Source organism: Schistocerca serialis, chromosome 2 (assembly GCF_023864345.2).
Source record: "Schistocerca serialis cubense isolate TAMUIC-IGC-003099 chromosome 2, iqSchSeri2.2, whole genome shotgun sequence".
In the NCBI taxonomy this organism is placed as follows: Eukaryota; Metazoa; Arthropoda; class Insecta; order Orthoptera; family Acrididae; genus Schistocerca; species Schistocerca serialis.
The window spans coordinates 802,753,864-802,776,158 of NC_064639.1; the positions used below are offsets into that span (position 1 = coordinate 802,753,864).

The 22,295-nt window shown below is 40.5% G+C and overlaps 1 protein-coding gene across 3 annotated transcripts in view; it reads right to left on the reverse strand.

The window, feature by feature from the left end:
• Positions 1–22,295, reverse strand: part of LOC126458048 (Golgi-specific brefeldin A-resistance guanine nucleotide exchange factor 1) — a 317,427-nt gene that overhangs the window by 61,704 nt on the left and 233,428 nt on the right. For all 3 annotated transcript variants that reach the window (XM_050094843.1, XM_050094842.1, XM_050094841.1), the window contains exon 30: positions 21,111–21,276. In XM_050094843.1, the coding sequence (XP_049950800.1) occupies positions 21,111–21,276 (166 nt within the window). The remainder of the gene's footprint in view (positions 1–21,110; positions 21,277–22,295) is intronic.

Here is a 22,295-nt window from a genome sequence, read left to right on the forward strand (position 1 = left end):
AGTAAGAAGCATGATAACCTTTTGTTTCATAAAGCATATATTACAAATTGCACAGAATCATAATAATAATGATTTCATTGGATGTGCAGAGTGATGTTATAAGCAGTATGTGTAACTAACTGAAATGATAAGCCAAAAAATTGGAGTCTATGTATCAAATTGAAATATCTGCATTCACTGAATGTCCAATTGAAATAAGAGAGTAAGGGCAAAAAGATGTGACAAATATCTCTAAGATTTAAAAATCTTTCTTCAAGCACACGTAACACTTTGCTACACCAAAAGAATCAAAGATTGGAAGAGAGTCCTGGTATCACATGATATATAATTTGTGATAAAAGCATCAGCAGCACCAAATTAGGTAAAATTGTCAGAGAAACTAGCAGCCAATAATTCACTGAAACTGGGACTTGTATTCACAGACTGCAATTTTTTGAAATGGGAAATGAATGGAGTATAAATGATGAGAGAGATCTCCTATGTACTCTTTCCAGTATGTTACTTCACATTCTGCCAAAATGATTACTACTGATTATATGTCATTCATTCATTACCATGTTCCACTGGTCCCATCATGAAGGAGAAACCTCAGGGAGGAAGAACAAGCTAAACTGCACTTAATTACCTCAAACTATTTCTAAGGTGTATAATAATTACCTTTGACAAAACGGTTGTATTTTATTTGTACAGAGTATAAATTAACTTCACTAAAGTAGTAGGAAAGTTGCTGGTCTGAATGGAAGGGACAAAAAGTGGGAGCATTTCCCCAGCATACTAAGTAACTGCTTTTATTTATTATTACTAGCTTAATACTTGCTGTACACTTATAATTGTCAAATAAAACACTTATCTCGACAATCTCCGTTGGTCCATTGTGGACATGGGACATTGGCTGGTCAAGTATTTAACAATGAAATTCACCAACAGCTGTGCAGTTGTGAAGTTATTTTATTTTACTTTTACTACCAGTTTCGGCATTCTATTATGCCATCTTCAGGCCCCATATGCATCTCTTAAAAAAAAAGGGTAAGTCTTTCCGCTCCCGGGATTGGAATGACTCCTTACCCTCTCCCTTAAAACCCACTTCCTTTCGTCTTCCCCTCTCCTTCCCTCTTTCCTGATGAGGCAACAGTTTGTTGCGAAAGCTTGAATTTTGTGTGTATGTTTGTGTGTCTATCGACCTGCCAGCGCTTTTGTTCGGTAAGTCACCTCATCTTTGTTTTTTATATATATATATATATATATATATATATATATATATATATATATATATATATATATATATATATATATATAAAAACAAAGATGATGTGACTTACCATACGAAAGTGCTGGCAGGTCGATAGAAACACAAACAAACACATACATACACACGAAATTCTAGCTTTCGCAACCAATGGTTGCTTCGTCAGGAAAGAGGGATGGAGAGGGAAAGACGAAAGGATGTGGTTTTTAAGGGAGAGGGTAAGGAGTCATTCCAATCCTGGGAGCGGAAAGACTTACCTTAGGGGGAAAAAAGGACAGGTATACATTCGCGCACACACACAGATATCCATCCGCACATATACAGACACAAGCAGACTATGTCATGTCTTTACTCAGTAGCTGCACTCCAGATTTTCATATCTGGTCAAAAGGGCAACATAGTTCAATGCTTCTCAAGATGCTTTATAACATTCTTGAGAATTTGGATTTTTTTTTCTTTCTTAAGACACTCACGAGAGTAAAATTCCCATCTTTCCTGTTTCTACCCCGACTTATCTGGCAAACTCAGTGTCAACAATCTCACTCATTTCAGCTGTTCACTACACAATACTGTTTCAGATTGTTTTGCTTTATTCTTAGAGCACAATTTCTACTTAATTTGTTTTATCTTGCCTTTTTTTTAGTAACTGGCAAGAGGATTTTACAATATTGTTGGTAATGTAATTTTTGTTCTTAATTACAGTCAGTCTGATTCCCTCTTCGTGCCGCCAGATCTTTTAATCTAAGGTGTTAGTCACACTTTCTCCCAATCTTGCCTTAATTTTACCTCAACTGTCTTAGTAAAAGACAGTAGGAATATCCTACCACGAGCTGTATGGCAAAGTGGAATGCGTCATTGGCTGGTGCATTGTGCATCATCGGTTCAAACCAGACCACCAGAGATTATTTGTTATTTAGTGTTTATTGTTCCTGAAAGGTCCTCAGAATTTCTTAAGCTTGTAATGTTTACATGTTCTGTTTTATTCAATGTCTGTATAAATAGCAGCTCTCTCCATACAGTTCAGTTTTGGCTGTATGTTGGTCTTGGTCATGAAAGTGCTTTTAGTACTATGCTTTGTACTTCATGGACAAGCCTGCTTCCTGATTTGGACTTTATTACCATTACTATGTAACAATATTTATATAGGAGTCAATATTATGATCTACAGTGTTTCACAGTTGTCTTCCCATTTCCTCCTGTATGTTAACTTTCATTACTGTGACAGTCATTACTTTTAATTCTGTTACACAATATCTTTCCCAATGACATAAATACAATTTGTCAGCATGTTTTTATACTAATGATTGCCTGCAAAGCTCATAAATATTTCATTGTTTATTCTATATCTTATTAACTGGAGGTATCTACATCAAAAAACAATTTGTCTGTGCCTCCTCCACCATATTGCTCAACTTCTCAACTCTCACTGGTGATCTCATTGTGGGAAGTGATCCAAAGCTGGGCATGAATGGTTCTAGACATCCTCAACAAGTCCTACTTGATAGAAAATCAACATTGTCCCTAATAGAACAATTCTTCAGTTAAGTGCTTTCAGCATTATTAATGCTCTTTGTTCCCATTTGACAGAAATTAAAATATTTATTGACAGTGACCTACAAATATTGTTTACTATTAGCTAGTTTGTTTCCAACCCTTCCATGATGGGTCAATATTCAAGACAAGTAATTGAGTTTTATTGTATATAGCGAATGAAGTAACATATCTTTTTACTTTTATTGGTTCTAAACTAACGTGATACTAGGCTGTATGTATCAAACACATCTTTTTAGTTTCCAAGAGTATGGTACACACGAAACATTGAATTACAAGGGGCAGCAAAATGAAAATGAGACAGACGAAAAAATTGATGTACTGTTTATTACTTCAAATGTAATCACGATAAGTGTTAATATGTTTACTCCTCTGTGAGACCAGAGGGTCAGTGCCTTCATGGATAAATGTTTGTGACTGCCTACAGAACCATGATTGTAGCCAGGTGTACAACTCTTCATTTAAAGATCAGAACTGTATGGATGATGTGTAAAGGCCTCCCATCAAAACTTCTGAGGTGTAGTTGAAACAACCTCGGCAACATATGTCTCCTTCAATAGAAATTACAATGCTTGAAGCTGCACTAACATTGTTTTAATGATTTGCATTTACATTCATGCTTCACTTGCACCCGCAGGTGACTAAAGTTTTATCAGATTTTGCTCACTGTCCTGCATTTTACAGACTGTCAGTTGTGAAACAATATTATGAAAAGGACAGACAGTTGCCACTCAATACATAGTGGAGATGCTGCGATAGGCACAACAAAAAGACTGTCACAAAATAAGCCCTCCACCGACAAGGCCTTTGTCAAAAATAGAAAAAAACCACACACACACACACACACACACACACACACATACACACACACGACCACAGTCTCTGGCAGCTGAAACCACACTACGAACAGTGGCAGCTGTGCGATGGGAGGGGCAACTGGGTGGGGGTAAGGAGGAGGCTAGGGCGGGGAGGGGGAGGGATACCAGGTTAGGGGTGAGGGATGGGCAAGTGCTGCTGGGGAGTGTGCAGGGATGAGGTGGAGAGTGAGTAGGGTAGCTAAGGTGCAGTCAGAAGGTTAGACGGAGGGTAGGGGTAGGGGGGTAGCTGAAAAGGAGAGGGGTAAAAAGCACGTTGGTGGAATAGAGGGCTGTATAGGGCTGGAATGGGAACAGGGAAGGGGCTAAAGGCACACGACAAACAAAAGTTGAGGCCAGGAGGGTTATGGGTATGTAGAATTTATTGCAGCGAGAGTTCCCACCTGAGCAATTCCGAAAAGCTGGTGTTGGTGGGAAGGATCCATATGGGACAGGCTGTGAAGCAGTCATTGAAATGAAGAATGTCATGCTGGGTGGCGTGCTCAGCAACAGGGTGGCCTAGTTGTTTCTTGGCCACAGTTTGTCAGTGGCCATTCATGAGGACAGACAGCTTGGTTGTCATGCTCTCACAGAATGCAGCACAATGGTTGGAGCTTAGCTTGTAGATCACATGACTGGTTTCACATGTAGCCCTGCCTTTGATGGGACAGGTGAAGTTTGTGACCGACTGGAGTAGGCAGTGGTGGGAGGATCTATGCAACAGATCTTGCATCTAGGTCTATTCTATTACAGGGATGAGCCACGAGGTAAGGGGCTGGGAGTAGAGGTTGTATAGGGACGGACAAGTATATTGTGTAGGTTTGGTGGGAGCAGAAAACCACTATGGGAGGGGTGGGAAAGGTAGTGGGCAACACATTTCTAATGTGAAACACACAGATTGTTATTATCTGTGTTGTTCTGAAATTTATATTGCAATATATAGAGAATTTCAGAAAATAACTCTCTAACTAGCCCATTTTAGTGAAATCACAGGTGGCACAACGTTGGTGAAATTTACTATTTGTCCCATCAATGAAAATAACAACCAAGTACGGTTCGTAACATGCTCCCACCTGAGGAGTTCTGACAAATTGGTGTTAGGTGGGTGAATCCATATGGCATGTGTGCTGAAAGAGGTACGAATGTCATGGCTGTCATGTTGTAGAGCATGTTCTGCAACAGGATATTGTGTTACCAGTATATACCCTCTGTCTGTGCCCATTCACCTTAACATAAACTTTGTGATAAACATACCAGTGTAGGAGGTCAAACAGAGTTTACATAACAGCTGGTAAATATGTGTTGTTTCACAAGAGGGTTGCTTTGATAGTCTATGTTTTGCCAGTTGCAGGGCTGATATAGATGGAGGTAGGAGGGTGCATCAGGCAAGTCATACAGCAGGGACAGCCACAGGAGTAGGAGCCATGAGGTAAAGAGACATTTGCAGAAGGAGCATAGAGTCTGACCAGGGCACTGTGGAGATCAGGAGGGCAAAAAAAAGCTCTTCTAGATGTCGTGGGCAAAATGTCAGACAAAATGGACCTCATTTCAGGGCATGTTTCAGAAAGTCATAGCCTATGAATGTACAAGGTATGTCCAGAAAGTAAGTACAATTTCATTCTACTGCCACCGCAGCAGTAGTGTCGCAGTTCTGCCCATTCTCACTTGACTCTCTTGTTCATTGTCTTACCACTGGCCCCATTGCAGCTGGATTGTGTTGACATTTGTTAGTGATCATTCAAAATGTTTACGACAATCTCTAAGCCCGCCGACTGTGAAATCGGTTCTGTAATATGCAATTATGTCCCTGCTGGGTTCCAAAAGTGATTACAGATGCCCACAAAACGATGCGACTTGGCAGTGCTTTGACATTTCTTAGTCAATACAGTGATGAGAGAGATGATTTCTTAAACAGAATTATGACCAGTAATGAAACTTGGGTTTGTCACGTCATTCCAGAATCAAAACAACTGATTGAGTTAAGCCACTCACAATCCTCCACAATATAGCACAAAAAGAATTATTATTTATGTGCACTGTGTTCTGGGACAGACAGGATATTCTATTCGTGGAGTTCCTCCCCAGAGGTGAAACCGCCCGTGCAGTATGTTACTGTGAAACGCTGAAAAAACTTCAGCATGCAATTCAAAAGGCATTCTACCTACATCTACATTTATACTCCGCAAGCCACCCAATGATGCGTGGCGGAGGGCACTTTATGTGCCACTGTCATTACCTCCCTTTCCTGTTCCAGTCGCATATGGTTCGCGGGAAGAACGACTGTCTGAAAGCCTCCATGCTCGCTCTAATCTCTCTAATTTTACATTCGTGATCTCCTCGGGAGGTATAAGTAGGGGGAAGCAATATATTCGATACCTCATCCAGAAATGCACCTTCTCGAAACCTGGCGAGCAAGCTACACCGCGATGCAGAGCGCCTCTCTTGCAGAGTCTGCCACTTGAGTTTGTTAAACATCTCCGTAACGCTATCACGGTTACCAAATAACCCTGTGACGAAACGCGCCGCTCTTCTTTGGATCTTCTCTATCTCCTCCGTCAACCCGATCTGGTACGGATCCCACACTGATGAGCAATACTCAAGTATAGGTCGAACGAGTGTTTTGTAAGCCACCTCCTTTGTTGATGGACTACATTTTCTAAGGACTCTCCCAATGAATCTCAACCTGGTACCCGCCTTACCAACAATTAATTTTATATGATCATTCCAGTTCAAATTGTTCCGCACGCATACTCCAAGATATTTTACAGAAGTAACTACTACCAGTGTTTGTTCCGCTATCATATAATCATACAATAAATGATCCTTCTTTCTATGTATTCGCAATACATTACATTTGTCTATGTTAAGGGTCAGTTGCCACCCCCTGCACCAAGTGCCTATCCGCTGCAGATCTTCCTGCATTTCGCTGCAATTTTCTAATGCTGCAACTTCTCTGTATACTACAGCATCATCCGCGAAAAGCCGCATGGAACTTCCGACACTATCTACTAGGTCATTTATATATATTGTGAAAAGCAATGGTCCCATAACACTCCCCTGTGGCACGCCAGAGGTTACTTTAACGTCTGTAGACGTCTCCCCATTGATAACAACATCCTGTGTTCTGTTTGCTAAAAACTCTTCAATCCAGCCACACAGCTGGTCTGATATTCCGTAGGCTCTTACTTTGTTTATCAGGCGACAGTGTGGAACTGTATCGAATGCCTTCCGGAAGTCAAGAAAAATAGCATCTACCTGGGAGCCTGTATCTAATATTTTCTGGGTCTCATGAACAAATAAAGCGAGTTGGGTCTCACACGATCGCCGTTTCCGGAATCCATGTTGATTCCTACATAGTAGATTCTGGGTTTCCAAAAACGACATGATACTCGAGCAAAAAACATGTTCTAAAATTCTACAACAGATCGACGTCAGAGATATAGGTCTATAGTTTTGCGAATCTGCTCGACGACCCTTCTTGAAGACTGGGACTACCTGTGCTCTTCTCCAATCATTTGGAACCTTCCGTTCATCTAGAGACTTGCGGTACATGGCTGTTAGAAGGGGAGCAAGTTCTTTCGCGTACTCTGTGTAGAATCGAATTGGTATCCCGTCAGGTCCAGTGGACTTTCCTCTGTTGAGTGATTCCAGTTGCTTTTCTATTCCTTGGACACTTATTTCGATGTCAGCCATTTTTTCATTTGTGCGAGGATTTAAAAAAGGAACTGCAGTGCGGTCCTCCTCTGTGAAACAGCTTTGGAAAAAGATGTTTAGTATTTCAGCTTTACACGTGTCATCCTCTGTTTCAATGCCATCATCATCCCAAAGTGTCTGGATATGCTGTTTCGAGCCACTTACTGATTTAACGTAAGACCAGAACTTCCTAGGATTTTCTGTCAAGTCGGTACATAGAATTTTACTTTCGAATTCATTGAACGCTTCACGCATAGCCCTCCTTATGCTAACTTTGACATCATTTAGCTTCTGTTTGTCTGAGAGGTTTTGGCTGCGTTTAAACTTGGAGTGAAGATCTCTTTGCTTTCGCAGTAGTTTCCTAACTTTGTTGTTGTACCACAGTGGGTTTTTCCAGTCCCTCACAGTTTTACTCGGCACGTACCTGTCTAAAATGCATTTTACGATTGCCTTGAACTTTTTCCATAAACACTCAACATTGTCAGTGTCAGAACAGAAATTTTCGTTTCGATCTGTTAGGTAGTCTGAAATCTGGCTTCTAATACTCTTGCTAAACAGATAAACCTTCCTCCCTTTTTTTATATTCCTATTAACTTCCATATTCAGGGATGCTGCAACAGCCTTATGATCACTGATTCCCTGTTCTGCACATACAGAGTCAAAAAGTTCAGGTCTGTTTATTATCAGTAGGTCCAAGATGTTATCTCCACGAGTCGGTTCTCTGTTTAATTGCTCGAGGTAATTTTCGGATAGTGCACTCAGTATGTCACTCGATGCTCTGTCCCTACCACCCGTCCTAAACATCTGAGTGTCCCAGTCTATATCTGGTAAATTGAAATATCCACCTAAGACTATAACATGCTGAGAAAATTTATGTGAGATGTATTCCAAATTTCCTCTCAGTTGTTCTGCCACTAATGCTGCTGAGTCGGGAGGTCGGTAAAAGGAGCCAATTATTAACCTAGCTCGGTTGTTGAGTGTAACCTCCACCCATAATAATTCACAGGAACTATCCACTTCTACTTCACTACAGGATAAACTACTACTAACAGCGACGAACACTCCACCACCGGTTGCATGCAATCTATCCTTTCTAAACACCGTCTGTACCTTTGTAAAAATTTCGGCAGAATTTATCTCTGGCTACAGCCAGCTTTCTGTACCTGTAACGATTTCAGCTTCGGTGCTTTCTATCAGCGCTTGAAGTTCCGGTACTTTACCAACGCAGCTTCGACAGTTTACAATTACAATACAGATTGCTGCTTGGTCCCCATATGTCCTGACTTTGCCCCGCACTCGTTGAGGCTGTTGCCCTTTCTGTACTTGCCCAAGGTCATGTAACCTAAAAAACCGCCCAGCCCACGCCACACAACCCCTGCTACCCGTGTAGCCGCTTGTTGCGTGTAGTGGACTCCTGACCTATCCAGCGGAACCCGAAACCCCACCACCCTATGGCGCAAGTCGAGGAATCTGCAGCCCACACAGTCGCAGAACCGTCTCAGCCTCTGATTCAGACCCTCCACTCGGCTCTGTACCAAAGGTCCACAGTCAGTCCTGTCGACGATGCTGCAGATGGTGAGCTCTGTTTTCATCCCAATAGCGAGACTGGCAGTCTTCACCAAATCAGATAGCCGCCAGAAGCCAGAGAGGGTTTCCTCCAATCCACAGCGACACACATCATTGGTGCCGACATGAGCGACCACCTGCAGATGGGTGCACCCTGTACCCTTCATGGCATCCGGAAGGACCCTTTCCACATCTGGAATGACTCCCCCCCGGTATGCACACGGAGTGCACATTGGTTTACTTCCCCTCTCTTGCTGCCATATCCCTAAGGGGCCCCATTACGCGCCTGACGTTGGAGCTCCCAACTACCAGTAAGCCCACCCTCTGCGACCGCCCAGATCTTGCAGACTGAGGGGCAACCTCTGGAACAGGCAAGCAGCCATGTCAGGCCGAAGATCAGTATCAGCCTGAGACAGAGCCTGAAACCGGTTCGTCAGACGAACTGGAGAGGCCTTCCGTTCAGCCCTCTGGAATGTCTTTCGCCCCCTGCCACACCTTGAGACGATCTCCCACTCTACAATAGGTGAGGGATCAGCCTCAATGCGGGCAGTATCCCGGGCAACCAGAGTCGTAGTCCGATCGGGGGATGCGTGGGACGAGCTGGCCGTCCCCGACAAACCCCCATCCAGACCCCACAGTGATGCCCATTGGCAACAGTCTCAAGCTGTGTGACCGAAGCCAACACTGCCTGAAGCTGGGAGCGAAGGGATGCCAACTCAGCCTGCATCCGAACACAGCAGTTGCAGTCCCTATCCATGCTACAAACTGTTGTGCAAAGGACGTCTGAACTAATCTACAGAGAGCGCAAACAAATCGACACAAAATTTAAACGGTTATTAAAATACAAGATTGCCTAGTAAATGCAGTAATGCTGCTACTTGCGCACTGCTGACACACTGCTCAGCGGCGGAAGGAGACTACGCGATTTTACACTATTCAGGTACTAAAACGCGATGCTACAACTCTCAAATACTATAATACGCCCGAAATTTATGAATTAAACAATGCAAGTACCACAAACACGCAAAGAAATTACGGATTAAACTATGTAACAAATGAGTGAGCTAGGAGTATATGACTTGCTGCTGCAGCTGCTTATCCAACAGCGGCAGGGAGCATTTTGTTGTTTAATGACAATGCACGTCCCCATTCTGCTGGTGTCATTCAAAATCTTATTCAATAGTTTGGTTGGGAGCAGTTTGGGCACCCACCACAGAGTCCTGATCACACACCTTCTGACAACTATTTGTTCGTGAACTTTAAGCATGAGTTTGGAGAAAGGCGCTTTGGAAGGGAAAAATAAAAACGATGTTCATCAGTGGCTGTCTTCACTGGCAGTATCTATCTATGAAGAGGGCACAGAGAAGTTTGGTTTCCAGCTATTACGAATGTCTGAACAATGGTGGCAGCTATGTAGAAAAGTAAGTTTAAGAAATGCTCAGTCTTGCAAAAATAAGTTTTTTGTTGATCAAATGTTTTTGAGTTTTTTCCAGAATGTTACTTACTTTCTGGACTCACCTCCTATGAATCATCTACTTCAACAAGGCCGGTGCTTCATAAAATCATTTCCTGAAATGATTTTGCTCCCCATACATACAATACTGTTTTGTGGCCCTCCCAGTCCTCACAGGATCTTGGTCAGACACAATAATCCTTCTGCGCCTATTTCCCTATGCTACGACTCCGACTCCAACCCTTGCAGCTGTCCCCACTGTATGACATGCTCAATGCATCCCCCTACCTCCACCTATACGAGTTCTTCAACTATCAAAATGTATTAGAGGAAAAGAAAACATTGTTATTTTTATATGTTAAATTAAAATAGGTAAATTGTTAACAAGTTTCATTTTTAATAATGATGTAATCACCCTCTTTGTCAACCACCTTTAGCCATCTAACATGCAAGTTCTCAGTGCTGGAGTGATAAAAATCAATTTTTGTTTTTTGAGCAAAATATCTGGAGATGGGACTTGGCCACTTGCAACATTTGTACCAATTGTAATAAATAGAAATCAGATTGCACAATATCGGGCAGTAAAGTGGGTATGACTATACCTTCCACCACAATACATTACTTTTAGCCAGGATTTGTCTAGTGCAATGTGCTTTTGCATTTTCATGTTGCAGAATAGCATCTTTTTTTTGTTTACAATTGCTGGCTACTTTTCCATTAAAGATTTATTTACTCTATCAAACTGTTCACAGTAAATGTCTGCATTCACAGTTTGTCCATTTTTCAACACCTCCAAGCAAATGTCCCAGCAAATACTCCACCAAACACACAAAAGTATGTTTTTGGAGTGTAAATCTAGCTTAGCTGAGCTTTGCGGCGATTCATTTGGAGACAGCTACTGCCTTTTACATTTTAGGTTATCATAGAAAACCCACTTTTCATCTCCAGTGATCAAGCAATCAAAAACCTGCTTCCGTATTATGCTGCCGAAGCAATAAGCTGCCTGTCGTGGATCACTTAGCTCTGTTTGTCTTTTCAATTTGCTGCAAATGTTCTTGGATGGCTGACCAAGATTCATTAGGAGTGTTTGACACAAATTTGCTTCGATTTCTGTCCCCAACATGTCATTCTCTAAAGTTGTTAGTCCTTGAAAATTCTCCACATATTGCAACATAAATTTCAGAACAACACGGTTTAAGTAATAATAGTCTGTGTGTGTCACAACCGACAGTATCATGTGCAGCAACAGTGAGCAACATCTGATAAGACTTTAGTCACCTGCGAGTACAACCGAACAACAAGTGTAAATGTGGATCACTAAAACCACGTCAGTGCAGCTCTTCTCTCAAGCATTGTAATCTCTATTGGAGGAGACATGTCCTCACCTTATTTTTTATTTATTAATTTACTTGTTTCTTTAAGAAAATGTGAGAGAAAGCTACTTTGCCATAGAATGAATTTTTATAAAAAAATTCACAAATGAAAGCATTAAAGAAATAATGAATCCCAAGAAAATGTGAATCAAGAACACATTAAAATATAATAATAAATAATACTTTACACATAACAGTTTTAACTACTTCAAGGAACTGAATAGTTTGTGTGTGCCCAAGGAACATATAATACATCACCGAGCAACAGTAGACTAAGACTATGATATGTTGAAAACAAACACTGGAAAATCACAACCAATGCCAAATATATGGAAAGCTGTGGTAATGTGCTAAAAATAATAACCATACCTTAAAAACAATACGTCAACGGCACGTCTACGGTTAATGGAAACAAACACTATTGTTATTTAACACTTACACTCTTTTATAACTGTACTTGAAATTTTTTTTTCATTTTTATCAATTTTAAATACTGTCTGCTGAAAGGCAGAGAGACTAGCTGTAAGACTTTCCTTTACATACTTAAATTTCAACCTCCTGTGACTGACGATTTATTTTCCTCAAGGAACCAACAACTACATTTGTCTTCACAGCAAGTAACACTAATTTTTTTTTTTTAATATCGAGGCTTCAGCCTTTAAAAGAAAGAAGTGCTAATTACTGTAATAAATGATGACACTTATAATGTGTTGATAATAAAAGATATTTTTGTGTTTTACTCGATGTGAACATGTGTTTATTATGAAACTTCCTGGCAGATTAAAACTGTGTGCCCGACCGAGACTCGAACTCGGGAACTTTGCCTTTCGCGGGCAAGTGCTCTACCATCTGAGCTACCGAAGCACGACACACACCCCGTATTCACAGCTTTACTTCTGCCAGTATCCTGTCTTGTACCTTCCAAACTTTACAGAAGCTCTTCTGCGAACCAAGCAGAACTAGCACTCCTGAAAGAAAGGATATTGCGGAGACATGGCTTAGCTACAGCCTGGGGGATGTTTCCAGAATGAGATTTTCACTCTGCAGCGGAGTGTGCGCTGATATGAAACTTCCTGGCAGATTAAAACTGTGTGCCCGACCGAGACTTGAACTCGGGACCTTTGCCTTTCGCGGGCAAGCGCTCTACCATCTGAGCTACCGAAGCACAACTCACGCCCGGTACTCACAGCTTTACTTCTGCCAGTATCCTGTCTGTAAAGTCTGGAAGGTAGGAGACAGGATACTGGCAGAAGTAAAGCTGTGAGTACCGGGCTTGAGTTGTGCTTCGGTAGCTCAGATGGTAGAGCGCTTGCCCGCGAAAGGCAAAGGTCCCGAGTTCAAGTCTCGGTCGGGCACACAGTTTTAATCTGCCAGGAAGTTTCATATCAGCGCACACTCCACTGCAGAGTGAAAATCTCATTCTGGATGTGTTTATTATGCTGAAAGGATGTACATGTATTATTAGCAAATTATTTCTGAAAAGAAAGGAAACTCTGCTAATTATATCTGACTATTTAGGGTTTATCACTCAACTTTTCCAGTTCTGCTGGAAACCTATTGCAAATTAAACATGCTGACTGATACACAACTTTCTCCACAATGCTTGAACAAGTATACGAAGACAGTAACTTGTTCTCGAAAGAACAGTTACTGTTGATGACTGTGCAGCTTTTCCCTGGAATAAATGATGACTAACTGACAACCTCAGCTGCCGACAGGTGTTGTTGATATACCTCGATGTGGACAGCTGAAAATGTGTGCCCCGACCGGAACTCGAACCCGGGATCTCCTGCTTACATGGCAGACGCTCTATCCATCTGAGCCACCGAGGACACAGATGAATAGCGCAACTGCAGGGACTTATTATCCCTTGCATGCTTCCAGCTTGAACAAGTGTTAGCTAAGTGCATATCAGTTTTCAGTCAAGTGTTCTCTAAACGAATGTTCCAGTTTTTTTCTGAGAGATAGAAAACTATACAGAAATGGAAAGAAAACAGAAGATAACATAAACTTAACAAGAGCAAATTATACCAAACATACATTTCCTGTCAGGGTGTATACGTGGACAAGAAAAAAAATTCCCGGATTTCCCGGTTAAAAATACACTTTCTCCAGGGCAAAAATATACTTTTTCCGTGTTAGGTGACAGTATACTCTTCCTCGGCACAGTAAAACTCATCAATCCTTTGAATGTTTATGATTTTATCTACCGGAGTAGAATTCCCCGGCACCTTATAAAATGAAACTCAGGGGGGAAAAACATTTTTTGAAAGACCTTTGATGTGCAGCAACATGTATGCTGCATATTTTCGTATTACGAAGGCATAAATTTGAATTCCACCTAACACCACATGTTACTTTCCAAAACATTGAAATCGAGATTGCAATGCGCTTTTGTAAGACAGACATAGCTCATGCAGGGTGTATACGGGGACAAGGAAAAAAAATTCCCGGATTTCCCGGTTAAAAATACACTTTCTCCCGGGTGAAAACGCGTTTTCCGTGTTAAGTGACAGTATATTTTCCCTTATCAATCCTTTGAATGGTTATAGCTTTATACATGGACGTAGAATTTCCCGACACTTTAGAAAACGAAACTCAGGGAAAAAGACACGTTTCGGAAATATCTTTGATGTGCAGCAATATGTACGCTGCGTATTTTCGTATTACGGAAGTATACATTGGAATCCCACAAAACACCGCATGTTACTTTCGGAATCATTGAAATCGAGATTGCAATGCGCGTTTGTAAGCCAGTCATAGCTCATGCCACGTGATCTCGCCAGCCAATGGCAGCGGATATTCAAAGCATAGGACACGTGGTGTAGTCAGCCAACAGCAACATCACTGTTAAGTAACACGAACACACAAACAGGGACAGTTAATAGTTTAAATTAATATACATAGTGTTGCTACAATAAAAGCAAAGCTTTCACATATAATATTGATCTCTAAGGTTAATAAGCTGCAAGAGAAGCTAAGCATTCGCATAAAATATTGATCTCTTTTTCGCGTGTTACGCGTAATATATATCACACAAATGCGCCATTAACATTTTTAATAATGACATAAATGTCTGATCTTCAGGGTTCGAAATTCTTCTAAATCGCTCATCATCAAAGAGTTAATTTTTAAACGAGAGTCAAACGCTCTGTGATTTAATAAATTCATGGTACATTCTCACGCATAGTTCAACTTACGTAAAAGGATACTTACTTTGAAAGTAACTCTTTTCAAACCAACATTCGCAATATTTTCACGCAAGCTGTTAGTCGCCGGAGAGCGCAGATAACAGGCGACACCGCGCTTTCGCAGCTATCATGACGTAGGAAGCCCGTATTTACGTAGGTGTAAAATATTAGAAGGTCATACATTATGTCATAAAAGAAACAAGAGATCAGAGGATACTCCAAGAGCATCGGAATTTCGTGACCCATATTAAAATGTGCACATTTAAAGTGCATATTTGAAGTGCACATTCATATGTCCAGATTCCCAATGAAATAGACCTCGACCTGATACTAAGTTCTTCAGTATGGTTTTCGGAATGTAAATTTTCTTGGAGTACGAGTACTATATTATATCCTGTTTGGTTCTTTATTATGGCAAAATGCCATATATGCTAGAAGATGAAAACGTGCACTTGAAATGCAGCGAACAGTTTAAACTAGCCAGTACCGTGGAATTAAACATTTCGTTTCAAATACATTGACTGCCTCTGTGGAAAAAGTTTATAAAAGTCAAATTTCTTTAGCAAACAGACAAAAAGAACTTCATTGTTCCGCAAGGCAATTAATGCTTGACTGTCAGAAAAGTGGAAACAAAAAAAATCTGAAACTAATGACATATTTTAGCCTTCTGTAGTTATGTGAATGCATTTTAATTGACCTGATAGCTCCCGGCCACAGATATCAGTTTTGTTTTCGTTTGACGTGAGAGTAAACGAGGGGGAAACAGCAAAATCACTAAATGTCAATACGGGGCACGTGGAGACTACCCACTATAACTCAGACTGCTCTGCGCATGAGCCCCGGATCTACGATATTTGCAAACCAGGTTAATACTAAAAATATCGAATTTTCAAAAATATGTTCATCTTGTAGCGCATATCTTTCTGAAAAGTCTGAAACATAAAACATATGTGTTCAAGGAAATGTTAAGACATTATTTGGTCTTAAGTGTGCCATAGTGCAGTGCCATGCTACTTTGTGAAGCATTCTTCTACTGCACATCACTGTATTTCGCTCTGTGGAATTGAAACTTGTATATTTTGTAATGGATGCCATCAAACTATATTCAGGACAGTAGAAATATTTAAATGTCCTATGGTGCCTCTCCTGCTCCCAGTCGGCCCGTTTGACAGCCTGCTCCTCTTTTTAAAAAATCTCGCAATTAATAGCGGATGGGATTATTTGTAATCAGGAGAACAAGAACTTTTCAGAAAATTTGCACTCTTTATTGCCTATTAGCTGATAACTTGCTGTTTTGTTTGATATAAAATTAAATATAGGATACATAAAACCAATAAAGACAAGAGATTAGCAAAAAATTACACATTTCTTCAATCCTTAGCTCCTGGCATTTTTTTCCTCTCTAATCTTGCTACAGCTTTACATGGCATGCTTTCCTTTCTGCGAAAGAATCTATTACCTCATCAAAGCTCGTCAAACGTTTTGCTACATGAAAAATCGAAATATCGTTATCTAATACTGAAAAAGCTGTTAACACAAGTAATACCCAAGACTGGTGTGGTTTCTCGAACTGATTACGTCTATTTAGTCACTGTCTGCTAGATAAAACAAAATAGGCCTTTCTAATATTGCAGCAATTTTGTAACACACACCAAATAAACGAGACAAATGGCCATTTTTATAACAAGACAGACTATAACTCACTTAGTACCAATATCAAATGCCTATTAGGCCTACTACAAGCAAAATGCTTTATGTTAGGAAATAGTTTCACATTTCATTCATACGCTCCAGTTCTCAAGCATGAGATCGAAAAGCAGTATTACAAAATTTTTATATAAATTTGTAATCATCTTATTCTCCCATAATTTGTGTGATGTCCCCGTTTCTTCTCCAACCTCGTTCTAAGAAACAATCTCCTGGTCACCAATTCTGTAGCTATTCCTCCAATGTCAAAATTTGTTTGCCGATTAACTTCACTAACCCTGCCAGAATCACAGGTTTAGTTATTCCGTGATTGTTTTCAGGTTAGGCGCTATTACGTGTTCGTACAACACGTTTTCCGCGTTACTTCCAAAATAGAACTTAAGCGGCTGCTAGCCAGGGACTGTACAACTGATCCCTACTAGTATAGCGATCTGGCCAAAAATTTTCATGTTAAAATTTCATTTTCTTGGATACACCGAGAAGATAATACATAATGTTTCTCACCTGTTATTCCTGTCAGTCATTTATTTCCATTCTGGTAGTCTGAATCTATAGATTTCGCTAGTAATTATAGCAAGGCTGATCATTCGCAAACCCAGTCAATGACATAATCAGACAGCGATTGGCATTCATCCACTCGGCTTTACTCCATTCAGCTCGTATAGCCCCGTCCCCTTTTGTCTGCGGAAAGTTTATTTCTAGATGCGACGAGGATTCTCCTGACAGAGACGTCACGCATTAAAAAATCAACTTATGTTTCATTCAGAAATCGACTTAAAATGTGTTCAAAAAATATTCAAAAGCCAATAGGGAAGCGTTTCAAAATCATAAGAATAATCGATAAACAAACGTGCGCTGGGTGCTAGGCGCTTTGTGAAACACATTCTTTTCCTCAAGAATATGAATTTGGTGCCCCCTTTTCCCGGTAGCATCTAGCTGCTTGCTGCGACTGCTTGCACAGCCAACAGCCACATTCCTGGAGCCAGAAGCGGGAGAATCTAAAACTCAAACGCGACTCACCTGTGCATGCGCATGAGCCCGCTCGTAACTCTAAAACCAATCTAATGTGAACAGTCATGACTTCACGCTCATCGGAGGCAATTTGTTGTTATGAAGCATTGCACGATCTATCTAAAGCCTTTGACACATTTTGCTGTTGGCAGATGCCTGCATGAGCACTGTGTGTCGTCGTCGTCGTATATGGCGTATTTCCTTTGCAATTTAAGTTATTTTCGTTTTTTTCTCTCGTTTATGTTTTATTGTTGAAGTAGTATTCTGCAATAGCGGGATACAGTAATATCCTTTGCTAGAGTATCGGTTCTTACCAGTCAAAATTACAATAATTTAACAGAAAACTAAAACAATGGAAATTTCCCAGAATTCTAAAAAATTCCCAGTTTTTCCCGGTTGTTCCGGGTCGTATACACCCTGTCATGTCACATGGTCTCCCCAGCTGATGGCAGCATAGGACATGTGATGTAGTAAGCCAATAGCAAGATCACTCTTCAGTAGCACACACACACACAAATAAGAAAAGTTAATGGTTTAAATTAATATACATAGCATTCACATATAATACTGGTCTCTAAGATTAATAAGCTGCAAGAGAAGCTAAGTTTCCACTATAATGTTGATCTTTTTGGCGCGTGTTACACCTTAAGACACATCACACAAACGTGTCAGTAAAATGTTTAATAACAACGTAAATGTCTGATCATCTGGGCTCGAAATTCTTCTAAATGGTCTCCCCTCAAAGAGTTGATTTTTAAATGAGAGTCAAACACTTTGTGATTTAAGAAATTCATTGTACATTCTCGCACATAGTTCACCTTGCATTAAAGGAAATCTGCTTTGAATGTAACGCTTTTCAAACCACCATTCGCAATATTTTCCAGCGATCAGTTAGAAATAGGTTCGTTTCAGCAGTTGCAAGAGAGTGCCAGATGACAGGCGTCACCGCACTCGCACGGTGACTCAGGAAGCCCATATGTTCGTACGTGTAAAACATTGAAAGATCTTACATATGTTATAAAAGAAACAAGACATCAGACGGTACTTCAAGAGCATCGGAATTTTGTGAAGCATACTAAAAGGCATAATTTGGCTTAAAATGCACATTCGTATGTAAATTTTCTTGGATTACCAGTACTGTATTATCTCATGTTTGGTTCTTTATTATGGCATAATGCCATACGTGCACTTGAAATGTAGCGAACAGTTGAAACTGGCCAATGGTGTGAAATTGAGCACTTCATTTCAAATACATTGACTCCCACAGCAGAAAAGATTAATTTTAAGCAAATCTCTATAGCAAACCGGCAAAAATAATTTCATTGTTCTGTAAGGCAATTAATGCTTGACTGTCAGAAAGGTGGAAATAATATCTGAAACTAACAACATATTTTATCCTTCCAGAATTATGCGAACATATTTTAATTCATTTGATAGCTCCCGGCTACAAAAATCCCTTTTGTTATCATTTAACATGAGAGCAATAAACGAAGAGGAAACAACAAAATCACTGAACGTAAACACAGATCACGTGGAGACTCCTCACCTCAACTCAGTCTGCTCTGTGCATCAGCCCCAGATTTACTATATTTCCGGACCGGGGCAATGTTAAGTACTGGTGCCCAGCCACACTTCTGTAACCAGAAGTGGGAGAAGGTATTACTTATACATGACTCAATTGTGCATGCTCAAGAGCCTGCCTGCAACAGCTCAAACGAATCAAATTCAACAGTTTTCACGTCACACTCATCACAGGCAATTTGTTGTTATAAAGTATTGCATAGTCTTCCTAAAGCCTTTGACACACTTTGCTGTTGGCAGACGCTTGTATAAGCACGGTTTTATTATTGTATACGGCGCATTTTCTTTGTAACTTAAGTTTTATTTTCGTTTTTCTTTTCTCTCGTTCATGTTTTGTTGCTGCAGTATTATTCTGCAGTAGTGGGGTACAGTAATATCCTTTGTTAGAGTATTGGTTCTTACCAGTCAAAATCACTGAAAACTAAAACAATGAAAAATTCCCAGAATTCTAAACAATTCCCAGGTTTTTCCCGGATCTCCCAGTTGTCCCGGGTCATATACACCCTGCCTTTTCTGGAATTCACTCAAGTATGTAATAACCAGCCTCTGATATAATATCCACACAGGGAACTAAAAGTGTCGTAATGTCATGTTATCAATCAAGATTGATTCGAGTCCCATCCATCCATCCATGTATCCATCCATCACAGCATTTTGGTTCAAAAGTAATTTAAGCTACAGGTATAAATAAAAATCTATTCATGTAATGTAATTAAAACAAGAATTCACCAGTTATAAAAAGATGATAGAAATTTTATTTTTGAAGAAATCTGTTGACCTGTCATTCAATCATTAAAATAGTTTATTTTATCTCCTTTGAATGGGATTACGACACATTGCATGTCAAAGTCATTTAACATCCAACACTACCATAGCTTACCTATGTGACTCTGTAACAGCCTGTGACCTTTACGTGGGAAACACTGAATTTGGTCAGCATGACAACTGAGGAACTGCATCCATCTGGTGCACACTTTAGGTTGCACCACTAACTTCCAGCACACCACGAACTATTTCCCACAAGAACTAAGAAGTCTGCAGCAGTAGTTTTCTGAACAGCCGTTAAAGTGCTCATTGTCATTGAAGGGCTAAATAAATGCTTTCATTTCCAACGCAAATTTCTACAATTATGCCATAATCAGAATATGTATTTTATTGCTCTCAGCTCAATCCCCCCCCCCCCTCCCCCCCCCTCCCCACACACACCCCTTTATTTTGTAACTTGGATTTATTTCTCACTCATTTATCCTATCTTTTTGCCCTTGCTTCATCATTTGGCATAACTGTTTTGCTTACACCGTCCTTTCCCTCTTCCTCACCCTGAAGGAGACGTTAAAATTTTTTTCAAACAGTTTCAGGTTCAACCATACTTTTAGGTTTGTGTATTAGTCATCCCTGCTCCACAAACTGAGTAAAACTACTTGTTATTTATTGTTTGCCACAAGACACTATTGCACTGCTATGTTGCTGTCAGCTGCACAACTGACAGCCGGAAATGGACTGCCGTCGTGGGCAACAACTAAAAGGGCTGCAGAATGTGCTAGATTATGGATTACATGGGTACACTGCACTACTTTAAAACTATGAGTCAGCTGATGCTTTATTGTGAAATACAGGCTACAGCAGACAGTTCATGCGTGACAATGGCAGCTCTAACTGGGAGAACTAGGTTCCAAGATGTGAGATGTCAAGTAGCAGGTAATTTTATTTAGGCTATAGTTGATTCTTTTTCAACATACCTTTTCATTCATACCACTACCACCAATGACACCACAAGTTTTGTCTCCCTTCAGTGGTATTCTCCATTAAATGCAGTGTAACAGCAAGGGAGAAAAGCTTCTGATTATCATACACACTGAATGCAATGAACTGTTATCATCATACCTGACGGATGCGATTTAAAGAGTTCTTCTTTCAGTGTAGGTAAGAACTTATTTATATGGTCCCATGTCAAATTCCATAACTGTGAGTATCCATCAGAAGCAGAAAATACTCCAGCAGAATCCATGACTAGCAACATATTCTTCAGAGATTCAGGAATGGCTTCATACTGAAAGTAGACATACATGTAAACACACTGCTGTATTGCTGTAAAATTGTTTAAGAGTTTTAATATTTACAGATTAAGGATTTTTTTTTTAAAAAAATAAACTCCATGATGAACAAATCTGTTTACCATTCAATGACTGTAAAATGAGAACAAATAAAAATTTGGCACCAGAATGATGATACAGAATAGATATGGTAATAGGAAGTTCTGGGTGGGATATAAACTGTAACAAGTAAAGGTGCACTTTAGAGTTGAGGTTTGAGTGGCAGATAAGGAGATGAACACTGCTAGGTTTCTATATGTTGTCCTCCTTCAAAGCTAACTAGAGAAGCGTGCGCGCGCCCACACACACACACACACACACACACACACACACACACACACACACACACACACACAGAGGCACTGCAGCTTGATTGAGGTGAGGGTTTATAACGGGCAAGGGCAGAAAGGAGATATGGAGGGTGAGGGGGAGGGGGAGAGTTGGAAGAAATGGTGGAAGACAGCTTGATTTGGGGGGGGGGGGGGGGGGAGATTAGAAAGTGGATGGAATATGGAAGTGGCACTGGAGAGCTCTCTCTGGTGCCATGGTGCAAGCATGTCGTATTGTGTGTCATACACAGTTGCATTGAGGAGTGTAATAAGAGGAGCAGTTACACAGATGGAATGGAAACTGAGAAGTCAATGGTGTGAGTGTACACTAATAAGTAGAGGGTAGAATAGGAACTGGGATGGATGTGGGTGTGGGGCAGGTACTAGCAGTGACTGAGGCCAGCATGATTCAAGATCAAATGGTGAGTTGTAAGGAAAATTTCCATGTATGTAATACAGAGTATCAGGTATTAGGGGTGAAGGGTGTCAAGATAGCATGAGCTGCTTAACAGCCACTGTATTCTAGCATGTTGTGCCATGCAGCATGTTTTGCCACTACGAAGTCAACTCTCCTTTTGGCCACAGTTCAACAGTGGCTAATTTACATACCCAGTAACTATGGTTCCTCAACCATTACTCACTCCTAC